Here is an 11,846-nt window from a genome sequence, read left to right as displayed (position 1 = left end):
AAATTTTTTCTTCAAATCGATGGTGACACATTTTTAAACTGCCATATTAAGGAGGGAAAGATTTTGCCGGCCCCCCAGGGGCAACCCTTATTAGTCACTGGCTCATCTGAGAGGAATTGCAGCGTCAGACCCAGTGGGCCTGGGCAAGGCAAGAGGCCCAGAGGCCAGGCTGGCAGACATGGGAATGGAAAGCAACAAACAAGGGGGCAGAGAGCACCTCCCAAGTCAGAAGCGAAGCCACGTGAGGGAAGGTGCACTTAGGGAGACTGGGGAGGGCTCTGGAACAAGGTAAGAAGCATCTGTAGGGGAAATAAAGAGCAGTTGGTAAGGGTACTAGAGGGAGAGTTTTTTTTTAGTGGAAAGAGAGAGGATTAAGCAGAAGTTTAAATTGCTTTCCAAGTTTGGAATTGTAAAACCTAAAATCTTGTTTCCCATTTTGCTATAGCTGCCAGGAAGCTCAAAGCCACATTTCCTATTCAGTTGCAATAGACTTGCTCAGCCTAGTTTTAATCTGGTCAGGACCAGGGTAGGTACCAGGAGCCAAGCTGCCCCATGCAGCCACCAAGAGCATAAAATATAAGGACAGCCACACTGCCTCTCTCAGTAGACGAGACACCAGCATCAAGTGGCAGGCGGTAGAGCTGAGCAGAGCAGGGCCACAACCAGGAACCCAGCAAGAGGCTGGCAGGCTGGAAAGCACGTGCCAAGGGCATCCAGGCCAAAGGGCTCCAGGTGTAGCTAAGAGCGCGGGGCACGTCCTTATTGGATGTCCAGGTCGGCATCCTCCCTTGTCCCTTGTTTCTTTTTATTTCTGTTTTAATGGTTCCCTGATTTTATTATACCTATTTTTCAGTAGAAATAGGTGAATTAAACGTTTTTAAAAAGCCCATTCCAACTCAAACGCCCACTTCCTCAGTGTTAAGTCACCATTTACTGAGTTCCAATGACTGGCCGTATTTGCATGCAGCCTTTGATCCTCTCGAATATCTTTGGAAGGGATGTCTCTCTTCCAGGTTTACAGCTAAGGAAACCAAGGCTCAGAGAAGAGGTGTTTCCTGGTCAGGGTCACGAAAGCTCGGAAGTGGCCACCGCAGCCCTGTCCAGTGCATCTTCTGACACACCCCCACTTCCACCCCCAAGACCTAGGCCCTGTGATCCCACTCTGCATGCCAGAGGGGACGGACGCCCACCGCACTTGTTAGGAGGGAGATAAGGCTGAGTCAAGGTCGAGGCCGAGGAGGCACTAAGAAGTGGTCAGGTGACCCCCAGAATTCCATCATTCTCTGACCCTACCTATGATGCCCTGGTCCCCTCCCCGCCAAACCTCAGGGTTTCGGTGATGACCCGGGAAAGTTCCCTGCCAGCTGCCAGACGGGATTTAGCTCCTTTGACAGTCAAAGCTGCAAAGCTCCCGTTGCAAATGTCAATTCTGGGCCATTTGCTTCGTAGATTTTAATGTTCCTGTTTCTCCTCAACATCCTCAGCAAGGTAGCTCTTGCTTTTCAAAAGAGATGTGGCGTTTGATGATGTTTAAACCATCGTGAAATACAGCCAGGCGGCAATAATAAAACAGACGCGGGCCCTGCTGGCAGGGGAATGGCTGACAGCCGGGCCTCTCTCTTCCCACATGCTACGCGCAGCTAAGCTATTTTTATGGCACTTACAATGTCCGAGAGGAGGAGGGAGCACCGATAGAGAGAAGGATGGGTGCCGCTGTACAAGGACCACTTGTTGCCATTGGGGGTGCAAATGATGAGATTTTAATGAACCAAAGCAGCGGTGCCAGCTGGGTGTCCCGGTGGAGGAAGGCCAGCCGTGTCCACCACCCGCCGCCACCCTCAGCCCCATCTGTGCTCGCTGCCTCCCACACCCACTGCCACCCTGGCTCCATATTCCTGTACCTGTCCTCCCCCGGGCCTGCAGCCACCAAGTTCCTGGTTCCTGAGTCCTCGCTGGCTTCCACCTCCTGACACGCCCAGTGCAGACATAAATAGCTGTGTCCCTTCCCCTGCCCGGTGTGCAAGGAGCAGGAGTCCCACACACAGTTGCGCCCACTGGGCAGTCTGCTTCTACCCAAAGGTCCTCGGAGGCCACATGAGCTATGGAGCAGGCGTTCAATAAGCAAGAAATTGAGAATGCAGGGTAAAGGGGCCTGTGATGGTGCTATTGAAGTCACATGAAACACAGCTGCCAGCAGGGGCTTAGGAAGCATCAGGACGCATCATTTACAAACTATAAATGAGCCCAAAAGGTGAGCTTCTAAAATGCAGGAAGACTGTAAGGAGGAGAGAGGAAGGGCGGGCTGGAGGCTGCAGGGGGCGGCCTGCAGGATGCTCAGGCTCTGCCAGCTCAGGCTCCGCCATGGCCACCTGACAGGGAACACGTCCATCACGAGCCTCTTGGAGAAGGGGAGCACCCCCATCCTGCCCCACCACCTCTCGGCCCCGCACAGGCTGTTCCCATGTGACACACACACCCTTCCCAGCAGAAGGTAGAGCAGACACTGGCAGCCCTGCTACGGAGGGGAGGGAGGGGCTTAGGCCACCTGCTCTGCACCCTCACAGTTAGGGAACCCCAAATCTGAAAGACTGGGCATCAGGAGGGGGCTCCTCCCTCAGTCACTCTGGGCCCAGACCCTTCAGTTCACCACAGGAAGGAGGTGCCCTTAGCCTGCCCAGCGGATGGAGGGGCTGTCCCCTGTCCCCAGGCGGCTGAGCGCCAGTGCGTAGCAGACCCTACCCTGAGGGTTGCCGCCCCAGAGAGGCAGCAGCTGAGAGATGCCATTTCTCAAGCGTTAACCGTCCCAGATGGTGCGCTGAGCACGCCACCAGCGGTCCCCTCACAGCTGCCTGAGGGCCCGGGTCTGAATGCCCTCTCATCCCTGTTTTACAGACAGGAAAACCGAAGCCGAGAGAGGTTAAGTGACCTGCCCAAGGTCACACGACTGGTACACAGTGGAGCCAGGACTCTTCACTCCCAGACAGTGTCCTGTGATGGAGACTTCACAGTAGGTGGCGCTGTCTAGAAGTGGAAGGTGAGGGAACAGGACTGGATCTTTTGACTTCCTCTTAGGCCATGTGACGTCCTAGAGGCCACCCCATGCTGGGCTCAGGCCAGGCCTCCCCCAGGAGGCCCCGGGGTCAGGGTCTAGCATGTCCGTGAGCCCACCTTAGGGGTCTAGAAAGAGCAGATTCAACTCAACACTGCTACAAACAGTGCTGTCTGCCGGGGGTTGAGAAGGAGGGAAGGGAACCCCAGTTTCTCAGGAAGAGGGGTATCTCTCGGTGGCTTCCATATGCTGTGCCAGACCCCTCCACCTCCTAGGGACATAGGGTGCCCTTCTGTGAAATGGGCAGGCAAGCCAGAGCCTCCTGGGGAGGCCCAAAGCCGGCTGGACAGCCCTCTGCCAAGTGCTGGCAGGCTCGTCCCGGAGAGCAAGCCAAGGGCCGCAGCCCTAGCCCTTTTCATGCTCGGCCAATTTAATGGTCCCCATTAATTTCAAAACACACACATTCGCACAAGCTCTGGCCTCCTCAGCTCAGTGCTGGGCGTAGAGAGCGCTTCAGGGATACGGACGGGCGCGCAGGTGCAGGTGTTGAGGCCAAACAGCCTCGAGGACCGGAGGGACTGGACAGAGTGTGCTCAGGGCCGCTCAGCAGGCGACAGTGGGCAGCAGAGCCCTCATGGGTTATCTCCTGCCCATGATCCGTCGTGACGGGGAGAAAAAGACCGAGGAGAAATGGCCCCGTGGGGGAGTCAGGGAGGCCTGCTCTGCCACCTTCCCGCTGTGTGACCCTGAGCAGGTCACCGTCACTCTTGAGATACCTCCCATCTTCCTCTGCCTGCAGATGCCTCCAGCGTATGCTGGGTCACTGGGCCTCGTACCCCCGGAGCCTCACACAGGGCTGGGAACCTCACAAGCAGCCCACTGTGTCTTCATCTGGAAAAGGCATTAGCCCTTCCAGCCCTGACTTCTGGGACCATCAAGAGGCGTGGGGTGGAGTCTGGGCCAGGGCAGGCTAAGGGGCCCCAGAGAGGTCACTGGCTCACCCAATCCCACCCACTGTCTGATGAACTCTCCAAAGCATCCGGTCACTCCTTCACTCAACAAACGTTTATTGAGACCCAGGACAAAGGGTCATCAGTCCAGGATCTATGGTTCTCCCTCAAGTCTTCATGGGAAGACGGGGAGGGTCTAATAAACGGGGGACGGAGGGGCCTTCCAGGGCCTGAGTCCCGCCCACCAGCCAAAGCTCGGCTCTCTGGCCCAGGCCCTGTGAACCCCCCAGGGAATCTCAAGAATTCAGGAGGAATCCATCATTTATGAATTTACGTAACCGCTTCCCAACCTTGAGGCGGTGAGCCGCCCTCCTGTCGCAGTGGTGGAAATGAGGCCTTGGCACTTTCTCGGGGGTTCTAGGCTTTCTAATGTGGGGAGAAGGCCACCTGGACCCCAGCCTCCCAGTCAGCCTCCCCGACTTACTGTGCCCTGCACGCCCCAAGACCCAGAAGGAGCTTCTGAAAAAGCAAACCTGACTGTGTGTTCCTTAAACCCCAAGTGCCAAAGGGGAAGGCTTGATTCCTGGCCCTGCCTTTCATCAGGGCTGTGGCTCCGATGTGTCTCAGTCTCCTTTGTTGTCAAGTGGAGAAAATGAGGTGACGTGTGCGGTCTGGGGAGCAGCTCCTGGCCCAGGGGGAACACTCAATACCTAGCTGTCCCCAGCCCAGAGGCAGGGACTGTGGGGCGAGCCGGGGACGGGGGCTGGGACACAGGACAACCAACTGGGCCATGGGGCCAGAGCTCACCACAAGGCCTCATGGGGTCAACCATCCTGGACTCAGACGTCGGTCCCATCCTTTCTGCACCGACTACCCACGGTGCCAAACACCCTAACCACTCTGTGTTCCCCTGACGTGAGGACAAGTGACAACACGCTCATTCTAGGGACCCAAATTTTTCAACAAGAAAAAGAAAGGATTTCCTGGCGGCTCTGGAGTCTGGCAAAGCTCCCCTCCCCTTAAGGCCACTGTCCTTTAGCTGTGTGTCCTTAAGCAAGTTGCTTCACATCTCTGAGCCTGTTTCCCTGGTGACATCAAGGGGTTGATATAACAGCAAGAGGCCAGGGGAGGTGGCATGGGGTGTGAATACAGCCTGGACCAGCAGTAGCACTGGCCGCAGCTCATCGCAAGCGCCTCAGAACTTCCGAGTCCCACCCGCCCCCCACGCCTGCTGCGCTCTCCCTCCCTGCCCCTGGTAAGCCCGTGTCCACCTTCTGACTCAGCTTCATGCCTCTCAGCTCGTGCCGCCTCCTCCAGGAGCTCGCCTGACTGCCTCCCGGCCCCGCAGCAGGCCTCCCATCCCCCATACACTGTGCTGTCCCTTTCCACTACCGTGTCTCATGCCCCTCTTAGCACCTACCCCAATACCTGGAACACAACAGGCCTGCCACATGCATCTGCGGAACTGGAGGAAAGGCCACACACGAGTTCATGGTCCAATCACTGGGAATGGGGATCATAGTCCTGCATGCCTCACGGATGCCTCGGGCTGGCACCAAGGGGTCAGCACCAAAGTGGGGGCTGGCCCTCAGCCCGTGCTCCCCGGGGGACAGGGCCCAGCAAAATCTGCTGCTGCTCGCAGGTCCCAGTCTACACCCGCCCTCCCTGCCCGCTGCAGAGAGGGCTGCTGTTGGCCGTGGCAGCAAGCCTCAGCAAATACAGTTAAATCTGAAGTGACAGATAAAGCGATTTACGGCGACAGTTTAGCATCAGATCACTTCCCACAAGGCAGTCGGTGTCCCTCGGCCCCCTGCTTGCTAGTCCATCAAGGCAGTCTCTAAATCACTGACTCTGAGTGGTGGCCCAGGGGCAGGCAGCAAGGGGGCCGGCTCCTCGGGGCCTTCCAGGCAGCTGAAGGATGAAGCAAGAGTCTGGCTGGCGTGGCTGGAGGAGGGGGACGATACGCGGCTGGCAGACCGCAAATCAAAGCCCCAAGACTTAAGGAAACAGAGTGCCACTTCATGCCTTATTTTAAATAAATAAGCAGCTTAAAAAACTCCCAGTGAGGCCAGCTTGTCGCTGTGAAACACAGCTTCCCACCCAGTCTGCATGGCCTGGCCCATGTGCCCAGGCCCCTCAAAGGCCTCAATGACCCCCCCTTGCCTCCCGCCACCTCCCTGCAAAATTAATTGGTCCCTGTGGTGTCTCATGGCACTTTGTTCAGATCTTGTTTCCAGTGCTTTGTCACATTATAGTCTACTTAGCTGCTCTTGCTCTTGACTTCCCAATAATAATTTCCTAGGGGCTCCCTCTGTGCCAGACCATGCGCCCAGTGCTGGATGGACCTGAACGAACTCATGTCATCCTCACACCACCATGGGTGGAGCCGATGATGATCCTTTTTGCAGATGAGGAAACTGAGGCTCAGACACGCCCGGCCGGAGGCCACAGCACCGCCAGTAGGACCGCTGGGATTCCGACCCAGCTCCTAGCCTCTGTGCTCATGGCCCTGACTCGCTGGCCTGGGACACCTTTGAAGTGAGAGATTCTTTCTGTCTTTGCACAAAGCATCACATTCATCCCTGCCCTGTCCCATTACGCCTGAAGGCCAAAGCCGGCAGCCCGACCCCTGAGCTGGCCGAGAATGGGAGTCTTTATGCTTGGACACTTCCTCCCTGGGACTCAGCTGTCTGTCGGGAACTAGGGGCCCACAGGCCCAGGCCTGGTATGCTGGGAACCTTAAAGGCATGGAAGGGACCCAGTTAAGGTCATGCCACACACATCTCCCACCCCGCATCACAAAGAGAAGACACGAATACTCCGGAAGTCGAAACGCCCCCTGGGTGGAGACCCTCAGACATGGAGGAGATGCCAGGCACGGCTCTTCTAAGACAGAGCCTGGGGTTGTAGGCCAAGATGGGGAGGCAGGCACTGCTCCCCAGAATCTCCTGCTCCAGAATGGGGGCCTGCAGGGGCTCCCTGGCTTCTCCTGCCAGTGTGGCAGCCTAATTTAATTAAGATGGATGCTGTGTGCCCCTGTGGGCAGGAGCCGTGGCCCACGCGGATGGTGGGAGCCTGAGACTCTCCGGGTGCTGCCTGAGCAAGCGGCCTTGGCCAGGAGGGCTGAGGAGGGTCCAGGGATGCCTGCACTGTGCCTGGGGACTTGGGGGGTTTGGTCCTACCCCCTGTGACTTCGAGTCCTGCCACCCGCCAGCCAGGCATCACCCCTTCCACTCTCTGTCCCAGCCCCTCCTCCACATACTATATAATATACGTCATACCACACGCACACGCGCACACACACGCAGACGCACATGTGCGTGCACATCCCAATCATCTCAAATATCAGCAAAGTGGGGTGAAAACCAGTCCTGGACTTCCAATGTCAGTGGGCCAGTTGGGAAACAGAGTGTGATTTTCCAAAGTCCAGAGAGAGGCCATGGGGGTCCCTCCGTGGGGCGGAGGGGGGTGAGGCGCAGTCGGAAAGGGTACCTGGCCCCTGCCCTCTCCAAGGATCCCCAGGGTCCTCTCGAGGGGTGGGAAGAGTACCCTCAGCTGGACTGGAGACCCCCCCCAGCCCAAGGCTTTTCGGGATGGAGGAGGTTGTAGGAGTCCCAACTCCCCTTTCTCTCACAGGCCCTTCCCAGCTCCACAGATGCCTCCCCCTCCAGGGTCCCTGCAGCTGGAGCGAGGCCCAGACAGCGATGGCACCTTCACTGTACCCCCCGTTTGGCTGCAGAAACAAAAAGAAACACCCCCACAAAATCCAGAAGCTCTGCAGCTGACCTCAAGCCCCCAGCCCTGTCTGACCTGCACAGGCCCCATGGGCCACCAATGCCCACAGGGGCCAACACTGCCCTTGGCTTCAAAAATAAAAATTTTTAAATTTCCACCCTGAGATAATTGCTCCCTCCTTTATCCCATTGTGGTGGCTCAGCGGTCGGCACTGAGAAGCAATTATTCACGGCTAATGATTATAATCAAGTCAAATAGAATTTAATGGACACGTATTCTCTTCCTGCTTGAAACTTTACATATGAATTAAGCACATATGGGTTTCACGAGGCACAGATCAGATTTATGCAGCCCGGAAAAGCCCCTCGATGCTGCGACTTTTATTCCACTAATAAACAGGCTGATTTACAGGACGCCACTGGGAGCAGGGACCACGATCTCTGCTGCCCCCTGGTGGGCGGTGGGCCGGGCTGAGCCAAGGCCGTGGAGCCCCCAGGGATGAGGCCCCAGGATCCCCTATGTGAGGACCTGTGCCAAGACCACCAAGGACTCTAGAGCTCTGACCAGTGCCAAGGCCACCCAGACACCAGAGCCAGGCGAACACCTGGACAGAGGGCCTGCAGGGCGTGCAGGCTGTGTGTGGGACCCCAAAGTCCAGGGCCAGCCTCAGACATGCCCTGGGGTCCCTGGCAGGTTCTGGGTCCTCCCTACTGTGAGACTCTCTCTAGAAAAATACAGAACCCAGGAAAACACACCACGAGGTATTAGGTAAACTGAGGCAGGCAGAGGCAGGAGAAAGTTGCTCATCTGAGGCACCCGGCATCCCTTTTCATCACTGGGGCAGGGTTGATACCCAGAGTGACAAGGATGGCATCAGTTCTGGCACTGACAACAGCCACAGGTGCTGGGACCTCGGTTCACGCCAAGTGCTGCGTGAGCCTCATGATTCATGAGCACCGGCTCCACATGTCCCCCAACACCCCACAGCCAGGCCGTCTACCACCCCCACCATTCAGAAGAAACGAGCCTGGACAGGTACATGGAGAAGGGGAGTCCTTGGAGGGACATGGCGAATGCTGCCACCCCCCACCCGGTGTAGTCAAATGAAGCCAGCACCAAAGTGCTTCTCTGAGCGCGTGAGAGGCTGCCAGAGCCGCTGCACTCGGAGGCTAGCCAGGCACAGGGCACTCAGAAGGGCCATTAATCACCCGCAGTCCTCCAGAGCCCCCACCCGCACCATCTGCATCCTGCTGACACCTGCCTCGGTCTCCCCACCCTCCCTCCTGGCCCGCCAACCACCAACCCAGCTGGGAAGGAGCTGATAAGATGTCCCACTTTTCCCTCTGGCCACTTTGCAGCTCAGCGACGATAGTGCCAACAGGGTGCTTCCCACACCCTTGCCGGTGACTGACAAGGCCAGGGACACCGGGCAGGGCAGCCCCAGGGGCCTGCGGGGCTGTCCCCTCAGCCATGACCCCAACGCTCGGTCCCTTCTACCTCAGGCCAACCCCTCCTGAGTCCAGAAAGCAAGAAGGCCCTAATCTCCTGGTCTACTGTGACATCAATCAACACAGCTTGGCTTGTCTTAGCTCTGTGACTCCCTGGACTGTGACTCCCTGTGACTCCGTGAGGACCTCACTGCCACCTGCCATCCTAGAGGCCCAAAAGGAACACAGCAAAAGCAGCAGCAGAAACCCAAAGGTGACCCAAGCTCCCTCTGCTCCAAGTTGGAACTCCTGTCTTCATGCGACTGATCACCTGTGCACCAAAACAGGCAAGGTGAGGGGAGGGACATGCATGTGACTGCACAGCTCTGCAAATGCTGGCAGGAACACACAGAGTGAGGCCACTGCCAGAAACGCAACCCAGACCACAACGAGCAGGTCTGGAGCAGCCGAGCAGCCACCTCTCCCTGAGTCCTGAGAGCCTCGTCACCGAGCGAGATCAGTATCAACACCACCGTGTCCCAGAGCCCCTCGGTGACCCCACTCCCTGGCCAGCACTGGGGTTGGACACAATGGCTGCAAGCCCGGGGGTGAGCGGAAGGAGACTGAAGACACTCCTTAGGGTGCCTGAGACTGCACGATGGGAGGGAGCCAGCACGGTGGGTTTCCCTGTGTGCCCAGGTCCCCAAAGCTTCCTCTAAGAAGGGGGTGCCTTCCTTGATGCTTCGCGAGCAGGAGAGCGAGGGCAAGCTTTAGCCCCACTCACCCTTGTCCCATGAACTATCTGTGCACCTGCTGGACCTCACTGCCCCTTTACAGTCCACCCCTGACCTTGACCAGACAACCACCACCTGGAAGGAGAACAGCCACCCTCCTCCCTCCCCTAAGAACAGACAGAGCAGCAGGCTCCTCAACTCATCACAATAAACTGCCAAGCCAGCAAGAGCCACCACGGGAAGCCGAGCACAGGGGCACAGGGCGGGCGGGAGGCAGAGGAAGGAGAGCGGTGGTCGGGGCGGCCGCCTTCCCGGCAGAGCAGCCCGGCGCAATTCCAGGCTCTCTCTTCCCAGCTAATGGGTCTCAGAGCGGCGAGGCCGCTTAGCCAAGGCGCCCCCGACACAGCGGGTCAGGGTTTCAAGGGAGGGGAGTCCTCGCGGCCGGCACACTAGGTTCCCGTGGCGCCGGCGGGCCAGCTTGTCAGCCACCCGAGCCTTGCTGGAGCCAGGTGGTGTCCCCCCTGACCCGCAGCAAAGGTGAAAAGGCGACCCAGGTCTCTGGCTCAGGGCAGCCAGGAGCCCCACTCACCGGCGTTGACAATGGCGTCCACCTCCAGCTTGGTTATATCACCTCGGAACAGGGAGATCTTCTCGTTGAGTTGCTTGTCCTTCTTATACTTGGGCTCCTCCGCCTTCACGGTCAACCCTGAAACAAGCGGAGGCTGGGGTCGGGGGGGTGTCGCAGAAAGGCCCCCACTGAAGAGTGACCCACCAGTGCCCACGGGCCAGGCTCCTCTGTCGACCCCACTCCACCTCCAGAGGCGGCCTGCCTCGTGGGGACCGATGACACTGGCAATGACAGCCCACCTACTATGTGCAGCACACACACGGTCTCCTTGAATCTTTACAATGTTACGCACAGGTACAGTTTTAATGTCTTCCATCCCATTTTACAGTGGTAGGAGAGGAAAGGTTTGCCTAGGTGGGTTAAGTGACTTGCCCAGGTTACCAGTTACCAGGCCTGCGATTTGCAAGACCTGGGCACTCGCTAGCATGGCCCCTGCAAGCCACTCCACCACAGCTACAAACCTCAGCTCCACAGCCAGGTGACATGGGTCTGGGCTCAGCCTCCCACATGTGGAGGAAAAAGCCAAACGTGCCTCAGGCTGTGCTACTAATTAAATGAGGTGACACACGCAAAGTGCCCTGCGCACAGTCAGCACTCAATAAATGCCGCTGCCCTTCTCCTTGGCCTTGTCTGTATGATTCTCCTAAGCTGTGGGTCCAAAGAGGCCACCCGCCGCGTGGCCGGCGAGGCCTCCCCAGCGGGCCTACCTTTCGCGGTCTCCTTCCAGGTCGGGATCTTCTTCAGCTTGATGAAGTCCTTGCAGAAGTAATGTTCCTCCCGCTGTTTGTCACTCAGGCCCTTCAGAAATGCTGCAGGGGAGGGGTGGGGTAGGCAGGAAGGGAAGTCAAGGCGGGCAGGGAGGGGAGCAGTCCTGGGGGCTCCCCTCCCCCCACGTCTCCTATTCTCATGGGGACTCTCAGGGGCCCTCGTCTCCTCCAAGGATGCAATCCAGCCCTAGAAGTCCATCCTTCCCACATGCTCCAGAGGAGGGGGCACGGAGCAAGGCGCCACGCCACCAGGGCTGTTGGAGTCTCGAGACCCCCAGAATATCCTACCCTGCCCTCTTTGTTCAGGAGGGGAAACTGAGGCCCAGGGAGTTGAAGGACATCTCTCAGGCATCACGGCCCTGAGTTCAAAATTCAACTTTGCCACTTTCCAGCTGCGTCTACAGCACTAGGTCCTAATTTCTTTATAGAACAGGGATTAAGATGCCCCTTGCAGAATAATTTCAAGCTTACACACGCTAAGGCCAGGCAGGTTGGTGGCATGAATCAATTACATTATCAGTTGATTACGTTATCTGTCAATTACACCAACAATCAA

General features: G+C 57.6%; 1 protein-coding gene across 1 annotated transcript in view; it reads right to left on the bottom strand.

Moving 5' to 3' along the window:
- The window catches only part of MACROD1 (MACRO domain containing 1), a 142,219-nt gene that overhangs the window by 120,627 nt on the left and 9,746 nt on the right, over positions 1-11,846 (bottom strand). The window contains exons 2-3 of the mRNA XM_025046196.1: positions 11,231-11,332; positions 10,485-10,601 (exon numbers count right to left, since the gene is read on the bottom strand). Of these exons, the coding sequence (XP_024901964.1) occupies positions 10,485-10,601; positions 11,231-11,332 (219 nt within the window). The remainder of the gene's footprint in view (positions 1-10,484; positions 10,602-11,230; positions 11,333-11,846) is intronic.

The sequence above is a fragment of the Pteropus alecto genome, unplaced genomic scaffold (assembly GCF_000325575.1).
Source record: "Pteropus alecto unplaced genomic scaffold, ASM32557v1 scaffold43, whole genome shotgun sequence".
NCBI classification, from domain to species: domain Eukaryota; kingdom Metazoa; phylum Chordata; class Mammalia; order Chiroptera; family Pteropodidae; genus Pteropus; species Pteropus alecto.
Note: the sequence above shows the minus strand (reverse complement) of the source record. Positions and strands in the feature narration are given on the sequence as shown.